The sequence below is a fragment of the Odontomachus brunneus genome, unplaced genomic scaffold (genome assembly GCF_010583005.1).
Source record: "Odontomachus brunneus isolate Ranch 3 - 2012 unplaced genomic scaffold, Obru_v1 Obru_scaffold_009, whole genome shotgun sequence".
Taxonomy (NCBI): Eukaryota; Metazoa; Arthropoda; class Insecta; order Hymenoptera; family Formicidae; genus Odontomachus; species Odontomachus brunneus.
The window spans coordinates 1,578,567-1,601,431 of record NW_022639459.1 but is presented as its reverse complement, the minus strand read 5'-3'; the positions used below and the strand labels follow the sequence as shown (position 1 = coordinate 1,601,431).

The 22,865-nt window shown below is 44.9% G+C and overlaps 2 protein-coding genes across 9 annotated transcripts in view; one reads left to right on the top strand and one right to left on the bottom strand.

Moving 5' to 3' along the window:
• LOC116840266 (ras guanine nucleotide exchange factor E) overlaps window positions 1-7,575 on the bottom strand; it is an 82,925-nt gene extending 75,350 nt beyond the window's left edge. The window contains exon 1 of the mRNA XM_032806779.1: window positions 6,746-7,575. Within this exon, the coding sequence (XP_032662670.1) occupies window positions 6,746-6,753 (8 nt within the window). The 5' untranslated portion in view covers window positions 6,754-7,575. The remainder of the gene's footprint in view (window positions 1-6,745) is intronic.
• Window positions 7,576-9,904: 2,329 nt separating this feature from the next.
• The window catches only part of LOC116840265 (longitudinals lacking protein-like), a 221,994-nt gene continuing 209,033 nt past the window's right edge, over window positions 9,905-22,865 (top strand). For 6 of the 8 annotated variants that reach the window (XM_032806771.1, XM_032806773.1, XM_032806772.1 and 3 more), the window contains exons 1-6: window positions 9,905-10,072; window positions 15,785-15,983; window positions 17,179-17,564; window positions 17,670-17,913; window positions 18,200-18,377; window positions 20,495-20,635. In XM_032806771.1, the coding sequence (XP_032662662.1) occupies window positions 15,810-15,983; window positions 17,179-17,564; window positions 17,670-17,913; window positions 18,200-18,377; window positions 20,495-20,635 (1,123 nt within the window). In that variant the 5' untranslated portion in view covers window positions 9,905-10,072; window positions 15,785-15,809. Of the gene's footprint in view, window positions 10,073-13,515; window positions 13,684-15,784; window positions 15,984-17,178; window positions 17,565-17,669; window positions 17,914-18,199; window positions 18,378-20,494; window positions 20,636-22,865 lie in introns of those variants that run through there. The other 2 variants (XM_032806770.1, XM_032806777.1) reach the window with 2 other exon arrangements.

Below are 22,865 nucleotides of genomic sequence, written 5' to 3'. Positions count from 1 at the left end.
TCTCTCTCTCTCTCTCTCTCTCTCTCTCTCTCTCTCTCTCTCTCTCTCTCTCTCTCTCTCTCTCTCTCTCTCTCTCTCTCTCTATCTCCCTTCCTCTCTTCGAAAGAACAGCAACGAACGGAGACCAGACGGGCTTGCTAAATTTCGGACGAAAACGCGAGAGGAATATGTCGTCACGCTTTGGAGATTGAAATATAAAGCATCTTTGATTTAATGATGCTGGCGCACGTAAATATTGATGGTTGTATTTAAATGAGACGACGAGAAGCGAAACTAGCAGACGCGTAGATCCTCTGTATGGCGAGGAGAGGTATCGGGACGAGAAGAAAGAATGATGGAGGGAAAAAGAGGAAGGAGAAATAGAGAGGAATGGAAGAGTGAGAAGGAACTAAGAAGACGACGTAAAAAAGAAGCAGAAAGAGAAGAAGGGTACGCGCTGTGCAATGACGTCATATTGCTCGCAAGTTTATGCCACGTTTATGTTATTCTCTTCAGTCTTTCCCTCTGTATACAAGTGAAATTGCTGCGCTTCGAAATTTCCAGCTCTTTCTCCTTGTGCTGTTCATCAACAGATCTACATGAATCAAATAATTTTCTTATCGTAAACGATCTATCGAAAGTCGAGATACAGACGAACGCATACGGTAAGAACGGATTCGCCTTTTGCGCGTAGAGCCTAGTCCATTAATTCGCGAGCATATGAGATCCTTATATCGCGTCGCGAGAGAAGTCAAACATCGTGCCATAATACGCCCACCGGTCGCGCGCCACCGCGACATTTATTTCACAAACGTAGTTACGGACGAGCGCGCTATTGAGACAGCTCGTGCGCACGCGGCGCGGGTCTCGTTCTCGCTTTTACAATTTGTAAATCCCGTCGCAGGCATTACGGTACCCGCGATCCTCACGCGCTCTCCCCCACCCCTCTTTTTTCTCGCCGATTCCGCATCTGGTCGTCCTCCGGAACTCGATCCTTGAATCGCGCCGAGTGGGGAAAAAAGGGGCAGGAAGAGAGAAGGAGGCGATCGATGGAAGAGAAGAAGAGACGTACGCGGAGAGAGGTTGAGGAGAAAGGCAGAGAGATAGAAAGACGGAGGCGTGAGGCGGATGGAAGCCAAAGCTAGAAGATACGAGGGAGAGAGAGGGGGAGAGGAAAAAAGAGAGTAGGGGGAGAGGGAGGGAGAGAGAGAAAGAGACAGAAGAGAGAAAAGGTGTTGTTCTATTGAACGGCGTGGAACGAACGCGAGACAGGGCTGAGAGAAGGAACAGTAAAATTGTGGAGAATGTGCACGCGCCATCATCAGGGTGGCCTAGATTCAACCAAGACCTGCTTTCTAGGCAGCATTTCTCTTTATCATCGACGGCGCGCGAGCGCGATGTATAGGCGAACCGTTGCTTGGTGCGCGCGCGGAGAAAATCTCGGGATGCACAAAGTATTCGTCGTACAGGACGAGAGATTGGAATTAACCCTGTAAATGCTATAGGTGTGCGTGCGTATATATGTATGTATGTTTGTATCTGTGTACTGCATCGTGCTTGCGTCTGCTCGCAACTGCTTCAATTTGATAATATCATACAAGAGGCATCACTTTGTACATGCTCTTTCACTATCTGCAGCCTCAATGCTTCTGTTTGCAATTAAAACGCGTCTCTTTGAAAATTTCCAGCTCTGTGTAAATTATATTTATATCTTTCTCTCTCTCTCTTTCTTTCTCAACTTATTATTATAACAGTTACCTTGCTTGGATGCAACGTAACTTAGAAAAATTAAACTAGAAAGGAATGTATTTTGGATTGCATTATGTTGGTACATTATCGATTTTATAAAGTGAAACATCTCATTATTGACATCCTTGTAGCTCCCTATAAAAACTTAGCCTTTCTTGCGATCAGCACTGAAATGGAACTTTTTGCCTGTGCACTCTATAATCCCAAAGAAAAAGGGGAAATTCACAACTAAGACCGTGAACAAATGACGTTGATTGTGCAAGAAAAAACCCCGTTCCTCCGAAGTGTCAATCACTAAAGTGTATCGATAATTGTTCTCGCCAGTTCGTGGAAAAGACTTAAAATCTTGGCCAAGTTTTGCGGAGAAATGCAGACGAGGGGGGAGACGAGCAGCAGCAAATTTCATGCAGCAATGAACCCTCGCTCCAAGTTGTTACCGAGCGACGTGACAAAATTCGTCAATCGAGAGGAGAAATAAAGGGGAGAGGAGAAGGCGCGTAGCCGTGCGAGATATACAACTGCGAAACTTGGCCGATCGGTCATTATCAATCATCTGCGATTTTCTCGTGCCTGACGATCATTTAATTACCGATAAACCCATTTACCGCACGCGTACGCGATGGACGAGTGCTCGGGGAACCTTTCGTCGGCCGTGTCACGCACGGCGATCGACACGCGATGCAACGTGCGCTGATCGGACAGGGAAACACGACCACGGCGATCTCGTCAACAATACGGAGCCCCGCTGCATACGGGCGAAACGTGAACGTACGAGATATATGCATCGGAAACCTATTGATCCGCGTCGCAAAATCGATACATTCCCGATATCGTCGCCAAAGTCAGTCTGTCGTATTAACACGGGCGAAGAGAGCCTCTGTGCGTTCTGCTGAATCGCGATGCTCGACATTCAGAAATGTTGATCTTCGAGCCATTAACCTTTAGCGCTTAATTGATTAAACGAGCAAGTGAGATAGTTAACTCCTCGATCTTTAAATCGAGTGTCAACACTTGGAAGAAGTTTCTCGGTCATAAAGAAATACAAAAGTGACAATACTCTTGCAGATACCCTTCAGACTACCATTTTTCCTCAAGAGTCGCCTGCGGTAGAATTGCCAATTGGGAGATTATTCTTATAATAATCGATTGTGGTTGGTCAATTTGCTTACTGTTTGCGTCTTACTGCCTTCTGCCAATTCTATTGTAGGTGGATTTTCACAGTTATCCGTTTGGTCTCAAATGAGGGAATAATTATACACACAAGTATATGTGTGTATGTGTATGTTTGTACGCAGCAGTGAATTTCGCGATTGCTTTGCTTCCAAGGTATTTTCATCGTGACCTATCATCGTTATTGACATTAATTCGATTATCACGTACGGACAGAGAGAGAAGCTAACCTTACAATTTGCGATATCACTCGAGTCTATTCTCGACACCCTGATCGCTGGACGATCCTCCGGATTTGTCGTCGCCGCCGGCGCTTCTCCACGGAAACGAGATACAGGCGAGCTCAACCAAAGCCCGCCGCCGCGTCCGTGTCGCGACAGGTAGCCGGGAAGCGCTAACGGCGCGTAAACTCTCTCACACCCGGCCGCCATTTACATCCGTGCGCGTCCCGCGCATTCGTAATCGCCGATTATTGGACGGTATCGCGCGCACGTGACCTACCGTAATGGGTGACACGGCGGTTTCGAGAGCGTGCACGCGGCGCGAACGGACGAAAACCGCGTGGTGTACGGAGGCGCGCGCGCGCGCGCGCTGCTACCGTGTGCCGCGGCTTTTTAATTCCCCGGCCTCGTTCGCGCGACAAGCCGTTTCAAGGCGGTCGCATCGCCGACGAATTTTCGGCGGCGCGCCAAGAGATCCGCTCGTACGCCGAGAGAGTGTCCGACGAGCATCAATAAATATTTTCTAAATAAGAAAGTACATTTTTCTTAAATCCCTTTAAAGGGGATGCTGGAGTCGATGACGAACTCGAAGAGTGTCGATAATGTAGAGACGATCGTCATTAACATAATTACGCTATCCTTTTTGTATTTCTTGTATATACAGAACTTACATGAATGTGTGTTACTTTGTTTTACCATATTGAACGAAAAATCTAATCATATATGTGTGTGGGAATCATTCTGCAAACTTTTTCGATATTTTTAAGCTTCCAAATGCATATGCGAAGGTAGAGCAATGTTCTTCAGAATTTTTCTGTTTGGAGCATCCATACTTTCAATATATACAAGCTGAGGAACTTTTGGATTAGGCAAATATTACACTGACAGCTTGAGATTTTACATTAAAAATTTTTGTTCGTTTTCGTCATATATCGAGCAATGCTCCTATTTATTTTTGTACGTACTTTCATTGCGTAAAAACATTTGTAATTCTGTGTAACCAACACGACGTAAACTTTGCAGAAAAATGTCAGTGTTCTGTTGGTAAAGTTTTCAGCTTCAGCATCCCCTTAAACCCTTGTCCACAATCTTGCTTTAAGACGTAAGCCGTAAGAAATTGACCAACCACAGTCGATTATTCTTCTGAAAATTAATCATAGTTGGTCAATTTCTTACGACTTATGTGTTAAAGCAAGGTTGTGAACAAGGGCTAAGGAAACCTTAGCTTATCACAAAAATTGTCTTTATTCTATTTGAATAAAATAATTTAGATTTAAGTAAATATGTGTTATTAGTACCAAAGAAATATTTGCTTTTTTTCAGATATTTTCTCTCTCAGTGTACACAATTTACTATTTATCGAACGAAATTACGTTTTTATATATTTATTTTATTACCTATGCACTCAGAAGAAAATACTTAAAAACTTACTGGTATTGTATTTATGAAATATATTGCAAATTTTTATTTTTATATTCCACAAGTAAATTTTCAAGTATTTTTTTTTTCGGTATAAATAATAAATATTAAGTTGAAACGTGCGCGAAATTGAACTAAATATACATAACCGATATTACACTGAGAGAAAAAATATTTAAAAAGTAAAAAGATATTTATTCGGTGTATTTATACTAATATGAAATAATTTTCAAATAAGAAACTATACATTTTCTTTAAACTTTAGCTTTTCATGAAAATTGTTGTTTATTCCAATTAAATAAAATAATTTAAATTTAAGTATTTTATTAGTACACCCACCGAATGAATATTTTTCTTCTTAGATATTTTTTTCTTGCATCGTACAAATATGAAAATATTATTCTTTTATACACATATATATAAATAAATGTTTATATAAAAAAAAATATATAGTTTTTGTATTGTTAAAAGTATGAACTTTTTATCGCTGCGGCTTCCACAATAAAGATAAAAGTGGTCAAAAATTCTGAAATTTGTGTATAACATCAGAATATTAGTTTTTAGAAGTTTTTCATCAAAATCTCACGTGCAGTTTGAAAGATGTGAAAAGTAGATGTTAAAATTTACATGTTAATCTCAAAGAACATGTGTAAAAGATGTTAACTTAGTGGCAAATATCTCTGTTCTCGTATGGTCAATCCTTTTCCAATTGCACGAAAAGTTAGACAGTATTTCCATGTACGTGTAATGCAAATTTCATCGAGTTGTTATGATACAACTACTTTACACGAGCGCGAATGATCGGTCGTGTCACGCGTGCAAGAGTTCTACGTACACTTACGCATCTGTCCACCTGTGCCTTACCGTCGTCGCGTAGCATCCTCATGTCAAAACAAATGCGGCCTCGTCTCGAAAGGAAAACGAGGAAAATCGTCGGACGAGCTCTCGTCGCCGCCAGTAATCCGTCCACAACTTCTCGCTTATCGTCGCGCCGCACCACGAGTGCGTTAAACATTGCCTCGCGAATTGAATCGATTGCGATCGATTCGTTACGACGCTCGCAATTCCCCGAGAATTTCACTCGACGCCATAGTCAGATGATTAAAAAATACAACACTTCTCCTCGACAAGTTCCACAGCGCTTCCCATATCCGATAGGAGAATTTGTTTTTTAGTAATTTTCAGAGGAGATACATTTTCTCTTATTGGGTACAGAGGATGCGTATCGAAACTCATCGAGGAAATCCCCTGTGCAACCTTTAATAATCTCGCTGTACCATTTCAAGTTCTTGCGCGTCCCGTAAGTATGTTCCGTTTTGCAAATGTGTGACTTTCTCTCGTGATTCTACTTGTTTCTTCGACGGAATAGATTAAATTTCAAGCGGATCGCGATGGGAACGAGACGATTTGTATTACCATGTATTTAGAATCTTATTGATCTTGAAGTTTGACAATTGTCAACAATGTCTTTCTGCATTAAATCGGAAGCAAATGAAAGTAGGTGAAACTTCTGACAAAGCGATAACTGTTAATTAATAACTAAAATGCATCAATACTAGTTTTTAGCTGAAACGCAAAACGATTTGGACATAATGAAATTGGGATTTCACCAACTATCAAAATTGAGAGTGATTACCGACGGACAGTATAATTATATTATTTATTGTCATTATTCGCGTCGATCATATAATTAATTATATTATTACTGTGAAAGCCCGTCGCACTGACGACTTTCAATTTTGATAGTTCGGTGAGCTCCTAACTTCATTGTGTGTAAACCGTTCTGCAGGCGACTATACGTACGATTTCACGTACGAATCGCGACGCCAAGTGCTGTCGCAATCTCTTCATTGACTGGCGAAGCGTCCAAGAAGCACGTGGCCGCTTGGCTGATAATCGAAAGAAAAAAAATCGCGCCTTGTGGCCGCGCACTTCCAGCACGCCAGTCCTCGCAGTATCCGCAGTTTACATTCATACTAATATCGAGAACCGTAATAATCGTCTCGAGCGGCATCAGAGTGGACGATGAAATTTCGAAACTTGAGGCAAAAAAAAGGACGCGTGGCAATGTTACGGAAAACCACGCGCGCGCGCGGGAATAAACCTGTCTCGTTAAAGCGCGCGATGCCGGATACGAATGGCGCTGTCAAGAACGATAACAACAACTGGACGCGGAAATTCACGCATGATCGTGACATAGTACTCACCTTACCATGACCTGACTCACAAATCAAAACGCAACAGCAGCAGCAGGCGATAGCGTGGTCGTGCCAAAAAAAGCGGCGATCCGCGCGGGTAAATCGACAGCTCCTCGCTCCAAGGTCTTCCAGAGGGTTGTGGACACGCACTTTCTCGCTGTATCAGATAATAAACACACGGGGTCTTCGCGAGTAGTACGCGAGAGAGAGAGCGGACGGTATCGTCGAGTGTTATTCGCGTTATTGGCGATGATGATGACGATAACGGACGCACGCACGCACGTACGCACGCACGCGGGGGCAATCACGCACGCACGCACGCACGACGACGACGCACGCCCGCACGCACGCACGCACGCACGCACCGGCCGGTATCTGGTCGTGTCAGTTGCCGCGGGAGGCACGCACGCACGTACGCACCGCGTTGGGCCACTGGCAGCTGTCACTCACGGATTGCCCGTGAAAACGTCGCGGACCGAAGTGGCATAGCGAATCACGGGGAGACAGAGACAGCGGGAGAGATCGCGAAGAAGAGGAAGGGAGAGGGAAAGGGAGCGGGAGAAGGAGAAGGAGAGAAAGAGACGAGGAGCGCGAACGAGCCGGGCGAGGAAGAAAGGGGCAGAGAGGAGAGAAAGAGAGAGAACGAGAAGGAAGGAGAGAACGAGGGACATGCATGCACACTAGGGGGCACTGCGCGATGGCGGCGGACTGGCCGTGCTCCGTTGCGGACGGTGGCGCAAAGCGATTAAGCGATTTTGTTGTGGACCCCGATTCTTCCCTTCGTCGGCTCTCTCTTCCCGGCTTTCCACTTCTCCCGCGCGTCGCCTTTCGCCTCTCCCGCCGGCTGCGCTCCGCCGCGAACGCGCCCTAGAACGGAAACCTGGCTTTTTACCCCTGCTGCGCGTCCGTGCTATCCCCACTAGTCGGCCAATACCGTGACGGTAGACGGTCGAGCGCCAGGGCCGTAACCAGGGCCGTCTCTCGGCGAGAGCTGGGAAAGGCGAATCCGCGTTCGACTTTCGGACCACTTGGATATTCTTGCGAATACAGGATTCAATTCTTGCGAGCTCGAATTCGACTTTGCGCACATTCACATTCACCGTTAGCATATCAGAAAATTTTATGATAATTTGTGTATTGTAAATATAGATTCGGTTCCTGTCGAATTCGAATTTTTTACTTTGCATATATTGACGTTTACTATCAGTAAATCTTAGGAGGTATGATGATAGTTTATGCGTATAATCGGAAACGGGTAATTTTGAAAATATCATTGCTAAAGCACCATACGTCATTCCAGACATGCTATGGTTCTTGTTGTTCTGTAGAAATTTAACTGAGAGTTGGATTTATCGTGGAAGAACTGGAATATTTCTTGAACAAAAATCACAACAGTGACTTGATTTCTAATTTACGAACGGTGATACAGTAGGATATTCATGTGTTCCTCATAAAAATTGATTTTGTTATCTTCTGGATATTTTATTGTCTCGATTCTCACAATGCTTTGACTCATATTGTTCCGGAAGAAAGACGCAACACGTCCTAGTTCTGTGAACCTGTCTATATAATTACAGTAGGTATATTTTTCTAATCGTTGTGTGGTTCACACAGCGTGCATTCGCACGCGCGCGCGCATACATACACACACATACACACATATACATTCACACACAGCTACGCATGATTCAACAAAGAGTTTACGAGCAAAGCTATTTATGTGAGTAGAAGGATTGTTCAACTGTAATTTTTTAGTTGAATTAGTGAATTCTCTGTCTTATCCAATAGGAATAATTTTTTGCTGGTGAAAAATAAATTTTCATTAACTTCAAAAATAATGGACAACTTTTCTATCCACAATCATATACAATCGTGGAGGAAAGAATTGTCTATAATTTTTGGAGTGGATTTGTAAGCTCATCAGTCTTGTCCCATAGAAATATTCTCCCATTTGAAAACGAATTCTTCCATTGGATTTTACGAATTGACTTCAAAAATTACAGACCCCTTTATCCGCGACCGTACAAATAGTTTTATTCTCCGTCTTGTCCAATGGGAAGAATTCTCTTATTGTATGAACAAGACGGGCAATTCACAAACACATTTCAAAAGTTACAGACAATCTGTTTAGCTATAAGTGTACAATTTTCCATGAATATATCAAAAGGCTTAAGATCTTCAAATTAGACAGACACATGTATGATTTAACTGTTAGCTTATCGAGAGATTAGAAAAATTAGCTCTAAAAGATTTAAAAAGTTGTTTTTTTATTTGCAAGTATAATAGCTATACATAAAAGTAAAACAAATGTTCTAGATTATTTAAGGATTTAATATTTCTAATGTAAGAAGTTTATACATATCTTATTTATATTATTACTTATCTATTTATATTTTTATTTATCTATACTTATCCATTTGTAATTATCTTATTTATGTTATTACATATCTTATTTATATTATTACTTATCCCGTTATTTATGTTATATTGAGAAAAAAGTACTTAAAAATTTATTTGTCAGATACAAGGTTTATTTATAGAAGTAAATTTTATTTCGCAGAAATAAACTTTATATTTCAATATTTTATTTTATTTTTTAAATAAGTTCCCAAGTATCTCACAAGTAGTCACAACTCCTTTTTGTAAGAATTAGGAAGAGTAAACAACAAATATTCAAAGTATATATATTGTTATTTGCGTGTTTGATCACGTAATGTTCTCTCTAACTATGTTTATATTTCTCTTCAGCGCTTGGATCAGTTTTCGTGCTTGTTTACATACAGACTTTATGTAGACTTTCCAAATTATCAACGATATAAGTTATTGCTATGTATCGCGTGATTTTAAAAATATTCATCTTTTCTTCTTAATGTCAACAGAGGTCCTCCCGTTAATCAATTAAATAAATAAATACTAATGTCCAAACCGCCTTCTGCGTATCGAGAAAAATTGTTAGAGCGCCTGGCAGTTTTTTCCTCACACACATTTTGGTCCCGTAAAAGAGAAAAATGTACTCACGACGTATTCCCGGGGCGTCGGTGGTTCCGCGCCGGTAGTGTGCGTCTCGTCCGTTCTCTCCGTCCCCACCGTGACGGCGTTCGATGCGCAGAAGTCGCGTTAGCGTGTACTGCGCCGCGTCTGGCCGCGACGGGGTGAGGAGACGTACGTCGGGTCGCGGTTACCCGCTCGCAGAAACTGATCGATCGACTAAGCGCGTAGCGGCGGACGGCCATTGTGTAAAAAGGACCCATGACGCTCGGATAGTGCACGCTGAGGACCCGGCGCGTAGTTTTACCAAGCTCGTCCTCCTGTGATATTTAGACTGTGCCAATATAGGTGAGTAGCAACACACATTTCTCGTCTGATTGCGATACTCCTCGCCGCCGTGCCTCGTGGCCGCGTATGACGCTACGGAACGCCGTGGAAAGTTCGGGGAAAATCAGGTCGTTTGCGCCATACTGTGTTCTCGCTATGTCCGTCTCTCTCTCTCTCGCGCGCGCGTCTTCGTTCTCGACGACGTCGACGTCGTCGTTTCGACGTGTCACGAAGATCGCGTGTTTCCATTGTGAGAAGTCGCATTTGCCGGCGTGGACGGATTTTCCGGCGGCTTTTTCGGGGCTTTTCGCCATTTTGTGTCTCGCCCGTGAGCACGATGTCGGCCATTACGGCAACGCGTATCGGCTCGTGGAGTCTGAGCCGGTTTATGACGTCGTCCACGACGACGCGGCGCTTGTTCATGCGAATTTTTCAGCAGACTCGCGTTCTCGACGAAATCGCTCGCTACATTTCTTCCGGACTGCCACACGAAATTCGTGCAGATTGAAGACTACTGCTTGTCTCCTCGAGGGAGAGGAGAGAGAGAGAGAGAGAGAGAGAGAGAGAGAGGGATAGACGACAGGCAGAGGTTGTTGCACTTCAAACGGGTTATTGTCTAATAAGAAAATGATGTTCGTCTTCTGCGGCATTTCCAAGTGCCACGATCGCACGTTCGTATGCTTAATCGCGCGGCGCAAAGTAGCGGAAACAGCATTCTCCGTGCGAATTCACGCCAGAGCGCGAACATGCACTTTTTTGTGCGCGAATGATAATCGAGTTGACAAGCAGCGGTAATACGGCCGACGATCTGCGAAGGCAGAGCCGCGCGAGTTGCGCTTCGACCGTGCGAATTGTGCAGTGCGAACGCGCTATTGTGTGCAAATCCCGACAGAACAAAGCTCGTAGCGCGCGACATTCGGCTCGCCGAGTCGTGCCGTCGGCGGCGAGGAAATTAATCGATTTTATTACATAACCAATTCGCGCTATCGCGTGCGCGATTATCGCGGTCATTCGCGAGACCTGCTGGTATCTTGCGTTGTGTGTCGAGCCTAACTTTCGTGTGCCGTCCGCGTTGTAGCGTGTCTGTTCGCTCGGCACTCTTGGCCTATTCTTTTCCGCCGTGATCCTCGCGCATCAGCTCTCGCGCGTTGGTGCTCTTCTGCTTATCTTCTCCGCACCAAGAGTCTCGACTGTATATACCTGTTTCTTCTCAAGTTCCATAAATGCGCACTGGGCGGAAAAGAACGGGTCTTAAGACTTGTCTACAGTATGTGGAGTGAACAGTAAGAATTGGCCAATTATTATATATATAGCCGATTATTCTTGTAATAATTAACTATGATTGGCCAATCCTTACAGCTTACTCTACATGTAGACCAAGCCTAAGAATAGGAGTAAAAAATGAAACTAATTTATTTCACCTATATATACGTCTAAACTTTAACTCCCTAACACCGGAAGTATTTATTTGACAGAGATTTTCTCGACGTAAGGGAGTTGAAGTATAGACGTAAGCGAAATAAATTATTTTTATTTCTTAATGGTCGTGTACAATATATATACGGAGTAAGCTTGGTGTAAGAAATAAAAAATTTATTTTGCTTTTACGCCTATACTACTCTATCTCTCTTACACCGTTCATACTTCTTAGAAGTATTTTTCTGAAGCGGAAAAAATAATTCCGATGTGAGGAAGTTAGAGTGTAGGCATAAGCGAAATAGATAATTCTTTTTTATTATTCCAACTTTTACGCCAAGCTTACTCTGCGTACTGCAGATGACCACTTGCGTTTCATCTGATAGTCGATCGCTAAAGATAGAGAGGCGATCGAGGTCGCGCGTGAAACGCCGAGAGATTCGGGAAACCGTAGTCAGCCATAACTGGTTGGGGCCATAATGCGCTTCACGAAAAACGGGAGAGCCTCCGCCATGATTATTCCGCGCGAAATTTCCCGGTGTCGAGACGATCGGCGGCCGCGGAACGCCTTCTCGCGCTGTAAAACGACAGGACTGTTCACGCGTAATTGTTTGTTTTGATTATCGGTTGCGTTACGAGCGCGGCGGCAGTGTGCGTTTTAGAAATTACGTTGAAAGGTTGCGGGTAGTAAACCGAGCACAAAAGAACTCGTAGTCCTTGGTCGGTAACATCGGTAGTTTTTATTACTGTTTTACCGCCACGGTTAAGGGCCTTTTACTGCATCACAGTGAACGACCGGAATGTGTTCGATATCAACTCTATCTCTATCAGAATAACTGAGTGCACAAGATGTGATAAGAAATAAAAAAGAAAACGTCGATAAAATAGATTCACACCGTCGCAGCGGGTACATCGAGTCGAAATGCTGTGATTGCCGGTAGAACTAGACAGTCAGTAAAACATCTTGTTGCAGACATTAATTTTTCCAAACATTACGCGTCACGATTTTAAAAGTAATTAATGTGGAAATGAAATGTAAATTGAGATATTTAAAGAAATTATATATCGTAAATTTTTAGTAAATTCACGATGGTTCTTCCTGAAAGAAGTGAATGGAGAAAGCTATCTACGAAATAGCAAGTCTAGATAAAAGCGTGTAAACGAGTCGGCTTTAAAGTATATTTTTTTCAATCTGTCTTATCTAATTTCAGTTACTAGTCGTTCAGTAAAACAATTTTCAAATCGCAACGTTAATCTTGATTTAATTAGATTAAATCAAGTTTTCTAATTCTACGATAATTTGGAAGGAGAAATACGTGTGTATAATCATGAACAAGAGATCGCTCGTGCTTTTCGAGAAGATTGTGAATTCTACGTCTCGTCCAATAAGAAATTCGTTTTTTCTATGGAAAATACTTTAAATAAGTTTACGAAAACTCGCCGGACAAATTATAAACAACCTTTCAGTCCACAACTGAATATTCCACTGATGAAAATATTTTCGTTTAACCTCCAAAGAAAATACAAATATGTAATCACAAATAAAAAAACTATATTTTTTGAAGGGAGTTTAGAAATCTTTCGTTTTTCGTTCAATGGGAAATCTGTTTTTCAAGGAAAGAATGTTCTCATTGGACAAGATAAAGTTTACGAACTCACTGGGAAAATTACGAACAATCTTTCAGTCCACACCCTTACACTCTAATAGTGAAAACATCTTTGACCGCCGTTTAAAGTTTGAATTACATTGCTCACGAGATGGAATTGGATGAGAGAAGTCGCTATGACGAAATGTCGGGATTGGAAATCGCGTACGCGTCTCTCTCTCTCTCTCTCCTCTCTCTCTCTCCTTCTCTCCTTCATTCTCTCTTTCTCGCGCGCGCGCGGCTCTTCGAGCGTCGTCAGGGCTATTCTCAATCACGTCGCAGTCGTGAATTTCCGTGTGGTGCGCATGCGCGGCGCGGCGCGACGCGACGCGGCGCGGCGCTTTCCTGTTTTTTCCATCTCGTTCGTTTCGCGAGCGTTCTCTTGCGCGGATCATGCGCGCCGCCTAACGGCCGTCCGCGCCGCTTGAACCAGAAGGCGTTGCGTTACGCCATTGTTGAAAAGGACAGCGCTCGAGGCGCACACCGGGCCTGGGGACGCTCCACGCCGTCTTATCGTTTTTCACCAACTCCATTGCTGTGATATTAGATTGTTTTATATCTCCTTACTGGGTGAGTGAGCTTTACGTAATTAACCGTACACGTGCACTACGAATGGATATAACGGACGGAACGTGTCTCGGGAAAAAGTAACGCGCGTGGTATGCGGGCGGTGTGGTCGGGCGGGTCTGTGTTGTTTGCGCGACGCACTACCTCCGGCAGAAAACGTTGCGGTTCTCGTCGCTGTCGCCACCGATGCAAAAAGCGCGAATTTCCCGCGTGTAGTGGCGGCCGTTTGCGATTTCAGTGCCATTGTCCAGACGCGACGCATCAGCGCGGGGAATTCGGTCGACTTGTGTGGAGCGCGCGCGCGCGCGCGCACTCTGGTCGGGAACATCGATCGCCACGGTTTTCCCTTGCGAGCTTTTCACCCGTCGCCATTTTGTCCGGGCGCGACCTCGCGAACCGCCATATTGCGATCCACGTCTTGTGCTCCGTTTTTGCGGTTTCCAGGGACGGCGCGGGGCGAGAAGAGCCTAGCGTCGTCGCGCGTTCTCTACCCCCCTTCCAATCTTTTTTCCCCTCTTTTTCTCATATCGTCCCTATCTGCTCTCGCACACTCGCGCGGACAAGTATGCACGCGTCTAATACGATCGGAAAAATTATCTGTCAACAATTTGTTTTCGTTTTCGTGCACACACATGCTGTCGCACGGCGCCGCATGACGTAACTCGCGTTCTCGCGCGAGATAACAATATAAATAGATTACGCAATCGTGCGTAGGCTGCAAGAGAGGAATGGTTTTCTGTATATCTCTTCTTTCTCTCTATCCCTCTTCCCTTCTCTTCTGTCTCACTCCTCTTTTATCTTTCTCTTCTCTCTTTCTTTTTTTTCTCTCTGTCTCTATTCCCTACCCTCCCTCTCTTTTTCTCTTTGGACGGTTACGTTTCCCGATGTTTCGCGGCTGCGTACCTCGACTCCGTTCCCCCTGCTGCAATAAGTGTCCAGTTCCCGACGTTCCCCACCCTGTCGGGCAACGCCGCGTGATCGATTTTCCGTATTTATTACGTGCCTTGCTAATGCAAATTGCGCTGACGTAAATCGAGTTAAACCTGTCCCGGTTTTATCCCGCTTCGGGCGGCGACGCGAGGACCGCCGATCTCATCACGATGGGAATGCGCGTATCGATCCGTCGTGATGATATACTACCGTCGTAATTCCAAATGTGCTTATCGTGGCGACAAGCTTTTTTGATGCTAACAATTATAATAATTGTACATGTCACGTTATCGTTAAACACAATCGTCGGCCATAATTTTTTAAGCGAATTTGCGAACTCGCCTCGTCTTATTCAATGAGATAATTGTGTTAGATAAGAGAGAGAGAGAGAGAGAAAGAGAGTTCATAAATTTAGCCAAAATATTCTTGACTGCGACTGTACGTATACTTCTGGCACTTTTCATTCTGTGATCCTCGGATACTGAATTTATTAAATTTTGTATTTGCAATCGCAATTCGGTGTTAGTGTTTTCGTGAGCGCAAGTTCCGCCAAGTGTACGATTTCGATATAAATTTTACGTCGCGTCGCGCGACATTTTTTCTTGAAAATTCATCGGGGTGCTGTCCTCTCGTCGGGAAGGTTGATCAGAGGCGGCGGCGGCGGCGGCGGCAGCAGCCGCCCCTGAGTCCCAGGGGCCTCCGCGCGGCGGTTCTTGCGCAAATGGTGCGCGCAGGCCGGGCGCAACTGCGCGTGCGCGGTGCTTGCGCGTCCTCCTGCATCATCCCCACCAGACAGTCCATTACCGTTACGAGGACACGCACAAAGGAAAAGGCCAGAAGAGCGATCCGACCGACGCGCTTGCAGCGCACGGCCATTTTGGAAGCTTCGGCGCTTCGTTGCGGAGCTTCCGCTTGCGTCGTCCTCCCGCGAGGGCCGCGTCGCGGACAAGATCGTTAGGAACAGAAGGCGGTAGCACGTAGAGCAGTCGAAACGCGTATTCTCGCGTCGGATACGTCGTCCGGCTCGATGTGCGCGATAATAATCGGTCGCGGGAGGACGAGATAGCGTCGGCTCGGTCGATCGATAGCGCATTAGCGAGAGGTGTTCCGCGTTCGTGGCCGCCTCGTACAAGGCTCGCATCGCATCATCGTTTTCGCTTCTTCGCCTGTACAGAAACGAGGGAACGAAGACAACTACCATGGAGGACGACCAGCAGTTCTGCCTCAGGTGGAACAACCACCAGAGCACGCTCGTACAAAATTTCGACACACTCCTTGAAAGCGGGACGCTGGTTGATTGTACCTTGGCAGCGGAAGGAAGGTATCTTAAGGCCCACAAGGTAGTTTTATCGGCGTGCAGTCCATACTTCGAGGTGAGTGAAACGCTGTCGTTTCTCATTGCTCTAACGCGTATTGTCGCGACAATACATCTGCCAGCGAGATGAAAAGATTTCTCAGTTCGTCGCTCTGCTTGACACTTGTGAACTCTCAGATTACTCCTTTTGTACTTTAGACATGTTGATGAAGGAACAATTGCTTTGTGCAAAATCTAATGAAATTTCTCTTTGCTGTCTGACTTCTCTTTCATAAGTTATCAGGTAGAACTGATTGTATATCTGACAGTATATACTCGTCGCAGAAATTTACATTATATCTGTTGTCATAACAATGTTCAATTTTTGATCAGTGATTCTGCTTATTACGTGAACACTTTACATATTGATGAAAGATTATACTCAAAATTGAGAGAATTGTAATGGGAGGATGTGATGCAAAGAAATCATAATTTTATACCATGAAGCTTTTCCGGCTGCTTCTTTGTCCTATTGGCGCTGTGGGGTTAGATCAATACGAAATATTGTGGAAGGGAGCGAGATGGAATGACGGGAAGCAAGCGGGAGAGGGGGGTCTTAAGTTGAAACAAGATGGCCGTGCTTGTTGAACATTGCCTGGGCAAGAGTATGAGGTGCAGCGGAGCAGGGTGGGGAGCATAAGCCTGAAGCCCCTCTCCTAGCTCCTCTTGATCAATACAGGGAAAGCAAGATGGCTGATTTCCAGGGCACTTGCCCTGGGATTTTACCCTGATGTGGGTGGGGATGCAGAAAGCGACAAGGCTGCTGCATGAATTGGATATGTCACCCTATGAAAATTAATAACGTGCTCCAACTTGTTTGCCGTTCCAGAAATAGTACCTCGCGATCTAATTATGCGATGCGGAAAGATTTCGCATTTTAATTCTACCTTTCAAGTAAATAATAGTTTCATGCGATATGTACTGCATAAATACTACTTCTCTGAACGATCAGAAACATATCTTGCTTCTATGCAAGTTACATCTCGTGATATAAAATTTTGATATTATTTTTTGTATGTTGAGGCAACATCCACCGTACATTCTATCAATTTTGAGTATGAATACAACAATGAATATAATACAATATATTCTTCAAAGAATATAAATTCTAGAAATTCATGTGTTTCCGTTTATAGATATTTAAGAAAATTTGAAATATTTCTTCTGTTATCGTGACTGCTTTACTAGATGGAATGTGTATTTTCATGTTACAGGGCCTTCTCAGCGAGCACTATGATAAACATCCAATCTTCATATTAAAAGATGTCACATTTAACGAACTTAAGGCCATGATGGATTATATGTATAGGGGGGAAGTAAATATTGGTCAAGACCAATTGACACCTCTCCTCAAAGCCGCTGAGTCCTTGCAAATTAGGGGCCTTTCCGATAACAGAACGGGTGAAGGCAGGAAGGCAGAATCCAGGCCACAGAAAACCGTCTCACAGCCGACAGCACCGTCGTTAGACATTCCACACACGTCTTCCGGTCTGACGATAGAGAAGAACAGAGTTCCTAGGCAGAGTATGGCACAAGGTTCCGTGGGAGATTTACCGGAGGACACGGCCAGTCCGCAAGTTTCTAAAGGCATCTCCTCGAGGTGAGCGTTTCTCAAGAAAGCACAGCGGTCGTACAGCTTTCGTGCGCGAATAAAATTTCTTTATTCGAACATACGACTAATATTCGTCCGTTCCTTCAATTTTAGGGAAGGCTCACAAAGTCCTATTCCAAGAAGAAGAAAAAAACTTAGAAGAAGAAGCGCAGGCGAAGACACAACAACTGAGAGCCAAGATGCTTCGAATTCGAGCGACATGCCCCAACAAATGGGTGGGCCGTCGCTGGGAATTGCGCCTGTGGCAGAAGAGAGAGTACACGCAGACCCGACCGACTCTCTCGGCAGGTCAGCTTTGATGACGCAGCTGACGAAGCCCGCCGACGAGATGTTGCAGGTAAAATATGCGACGCGATTAATTTTGTTACCGGTCGCGTGCCAACGTCTAATAGAAACTGTTGTTGTAAAAATGCTGTTTCTTTCGCTTCGTTGGTAGAGAAAAATTCGTACTCCATCCTACTGCTTGGTCTAAATTGTTCTCTCATCGCCATTGCAGAGTGGAAACGGTGCGAGATAATTCCCTCTTATCGCTTCACCGCGGATTATTATGTTTATTTCTGTTTTCTCTTTGATGAAAAGAGCTCTCAGTACATTGATAACTAACGTGCCGTACTGTGCCGCAGCTGCCACTTGAAAAACCCGAGCCAAGCGATAATCTCGTCGAGCCAAAGTCTGAATACCTCGAGGAGCCTGAGGAGGGCGTCGAAGACTTGACGCTAGATGATGATATGAACGATCTTAACGAGATGGAGCAGGACAACAACAGAGCTGGACCTTCCCACGACTCCTCCCAACATCCCGGTAATTTAGTAATTCCAATCTTACTATTATGAGCTTTTACGACTTTTAGTTTCTTGTAGCGAAATGCAGGGTTCTCATTTGTCTCATTTGTGCCCGTTTCTACGAACTTTAGTTAACTTAATCGGTTGGTTATTCCATCGGAATTAATCAATAGCATTTATCGTTGATCGGAATTGACAAATACGATTGATCAATTTCGATGGAATAACCAGCCGGTTGAATTAATCGGAGTAGAAACATGCATCAGTGGACGTTACGACTTCTAATGACGTGCGCGTTTGGAATGTAGCGCGTCGTTAAACACGCGTAAAGAATACGCAGGCTACTCGGCGAGCACTCGAGTTCGAGGTTTTCTATGAAATTGCACACGCTGCGGAGAGTCAACGACAGTAGGCGAGTCTTCGATCCAAAGCAAACGTTCATTTGGATCGAAGCGGAGCTTTTGATGTCTGTACGATTGGACAGTGATTCTTGAACGAGAGCCGCGCGACATATAACGGGCCGACAGTCGTGTTTTCGTAGACCTAGGAAGGGCTTTGTACGTTAACGAATGAATGAATAGTTCGGTGTCGTGAAGTCAGTCGTTTCGCTGTTTTGTTTATTATCTGTTAAAACGGGACGTGTGATAATTGGCCGACACTAGTTTGGGTTTCCTCGTTGCAGGTGGGGGGGCGGGACCGCGGTCTCTGTCGAGAGGGAAATGGGGTCGTGGTGGTGGTCGTGGTGGTGGTGATAGTGGCGGTGGTAATAGTGTCGGTGGTAATAGTGGTGGTGGTAGTGGTGCCGTTTGGGCTTCCCATTTCCTCGAATGTAGAAAAGGGCCAAGCATAAGGCGGGCGCGCCCGGATGTCGACCTAGGCGCGTTGCTTAAATCACTGGCGAACAAGCAGGGCAGAAAATATAGCTTACAATCGGTTAAATTGTCCCTGGAGGCAATATTGCAACAGGGAGTTAGCACCACTCAAGCGTCCGAGATGTACGGCATTAATCGTTCAACGCTGCAGTTCTATTTGAAAAAATTGAACGTCGTCCGAAGGAGATGGAAACAGCAACCTCGCCCCCTGATCCAGCCTAGACAGACTTAGTGTGTGCGTGTGTATACCCGCGATTATTATAAAATCTGTCCCACGCACTATTCTATTCTATTCGAGTCTGACCGACAACATCTGTCATCGGTCATTAGAAAATCACGGCCTGTTCGGGGTGCGGTTCTGTTTGAAATATTGAAGACTGACTCGCATCGTATCATTTTGCTTGAATCGAACGTATCTCGTAGAATGCATGCACATTTGCCCAAAGGCATATTCCTTCATCGTTTGCACCTGTTCGACGTTAAGAAAAATTCAATCACCTTCTTTCTCTCTTTCGAGTCGAAACTCTCTGGCAAGAATCACTTCCGAACTAGTCGTTGACACGGTGAATTCAATGAAACGCGTGTGCGACGAGCGATTATACGAAGTACACTGAACTCTATAAATATAGTCGGGAAAAACTGTCAGTATTATTTGTCTGCTCCTTAAGTGTTATGCATAGATTACTCATAAGCTCTTTAGATTGTGGAGAAAAAAATTCATGTCACCTGTGTGTACGTATGTGTGTGTGCGAGCGCACACGAAAGACTGCGGGGCGGATGTGTGTGGGTTTATCCCCGTACACATCACGCGCCGGGTATTGCTTGCTGTAACGAGGCGTGTGAAGGGCGTGCAAGGTGTGTAGGGGTGATTTAAGGGTGTTATTGTTAATATAAATGTATCTTTTAAGCGCACCTCCCACTGTATAAGGGAACATCGTGCGACTTTTACGACTGTGAAACCTTGTATTTCGCTACACAATCACTCGGTCGGTCTTGCATCTTGTGCTAATATTTTTGTTTTCATCTTGAAGAGTTTATGAAATAAAGCACACCCTTTATTCCTAGAATGGTAATATATATATCTCTTTTTTTTTTTTATATATAAATTATTAGTGCGTCTCTCGACTATCAATCTGTTAATAGTCGTTGCCAGTTCGTTTTTGACGCGACATCGTCGCGGAAAGAACAGCTTTCTTTCTCTCTTTTTCTCTCACACACCAATGCCGCATCAAACTTATCGGAGGATACTTGCCCCTTATTTTAGCAGGCCTTGGGGCGTGGCATGTTACCGGAGACCGAAGTAACGCGGGAGGTGTCGTGGGGTCTGTCGGAGGCGCACCAGGAACGGCGGACGAAGTGTTCCTCGCAGCCCAGGAGGCTGTACAGGCCCATCGCGACTCTCAAGGTAGGCTCATCCTCGCCATTTTCCATCCGTCTCCGACCCCCGTAACAATAGGCACTCGCAATTGGTCTGATTCGTCAACGTCGTCTCGTACGAGTTGCTTTTTCCACGGACGACACGCGGTAATCGTCAAGTCTCTCACGTGCGGCTGTTGAACAACGGAGAGAGAAGAACGCGCACTCCTTGGAATGGGCACGACATGAACGTGGAAAATTTTGATCTGTGTGAGATAGCGCGTATACCTGGTGTGTACGTAATACGACAAACCGACAATGGCCCATTCACAAGCGAGTGCGTTGATAAGAGTTTCGTTGGATATATGCACATGCGCGGATAATACGTGCCTATTGCGCAGGCGGGCGGGGCTTATTTTTCTTTCGCTGTCAATAACGTGGTTCAACCTAGATTCCGGTGCGTTCAAGTGTAGCACGGTCTCTGAAAGAGCTTTTTATTTTCTGTCAGGGCATGTAGAGCTTTCCGTTATCAATCTCGAGTTCCTCATATATATCTCTTTCCACCTTTTTCCGTCTTATCTTTTTTCCCCCCTTAACGTAGCGTCGCGACACGAGGCTGTGACGTAAGAGACGCTGCCGTGCGCTTCTTCTCTCTCTCTCACTTTTTCTCTCCGACTCTCTCGTGTCGTATCGAGTTCCTCATTGATTTCCCCGGCATTTCTCACGAACTTTTCACCTCGTCTCGCCAGATGTGGTGATACGATAATGCGAGCTTTTTTTCTCCGAATGATCGCGGCTCGTCTTCGCTCAGCCTCGTAGTGCGCGACGCTGCGGCCTCTCTCTCCTCCGAAAGGAGTAAGGCCGCGCGGAGAGGACATTCCGCGACCACGCCGACCGAGGAGAACACACGAGACCAAATCTCTCGTGCCAATGTCTCGCCGTTGAAACAGCACAAACGACGATTAGCTAGTTTTTCCGCGAGAATGCGACAGCAGCGCGAAACGATAACAGCAGTAGTGTTCAAATAGACCCCCTCCGACCGCGCGATGTAATCTCTTTTTTTTTTCTTGATGCAGACACGAGACTGCCGTTTAAAGAGACCGACCCAAAACGCAGGGAGAATATGTAGATGCGGCGATAAAAGCAAACGGACGCGCGAATTTTATTGTTCGCGTCTCGGGTCGTAAAGCAAAACGAAACGAGTGCGTTGTACCCGACTACTATCGGTCATTCCTTTGATCTTTTGCGAAGAAATCAACGCGTTTCATTAATAAAACTCGTGGATAGATGAGACGAAATCGCGGATGACTCGCGAGACACATGGGTGTAGAGATCAGTAGGATGAGTAGATATATAAATTAACGGTTGAGCCAGCAAGGTAGATAGGTAGGCAGGTCTCTCTCGATGTCCTCCACCTTCGAAACCGGTCCGCTTCTTCCACGCGGATTTCCACGAAGCTGAGTAATCCGTGGCGTGATGAATTCGACGTCAGAAACTTCGACACGTAAGCGCTTTATATAAAGCAACGACGTATATCGATCGTCTTCGTCGCTTCCACATGGAACATGTATCCGACTCGCGTCATTCACAAACTCTCTCAAACCGGCTAGAGCGCGATTTTTCTGCGACCTCTTTTTACAGTCAGCGTCACAAGTGCCGTATGCTGAGGAAAAGGAACACTCGAATCTTTATTTGTGGGATACAGACCTCACTTCGCGGAAGTGTGAACTTTGCATCCCGCGAGCAAACTTTCAAGTACCGTTTTCTTACACTGAGGGAAAATACATTCGAAAATTTATTTGCACGATATACAAAGTTTACTTCACAGAAATATCTTTTATTTCACAAAAATAAATGTTATTTCGCAGAAATAAACTTCGTATTTCACCAATGAATTTTCAAAAATTTTTCTCAGTGCAGCCGTTGTCAACGGATTCGCGTGTGCGATTCTCGAGCTTATGCCTCGTTGAAAGGTTGAAAATCGCGTAACAAATCTCGCAGTCTGGATCCATTTGACGCTGCAAACGCTTCGAAGTGCTTTGTGGAGACTAATTATAATCCAAAGCGTTTGTAACTTCAAACGGATTCTGTTCCGCGGAACGGCATCAGCACCTGTGGTGCCGGAAATCGTCGAGTCGAAAAAGAACGCGGGAAAATTCGAGGCGGACATGCCGTATCCGGCCGCGTTGTTTCGAATCTCCTTGTTGCTATGGGAAATTGAAGCCGCGGGAACGTGAGAGCTTCTCAGTAGGAATGTAACGGGGTTGGAGGGGGGGGGG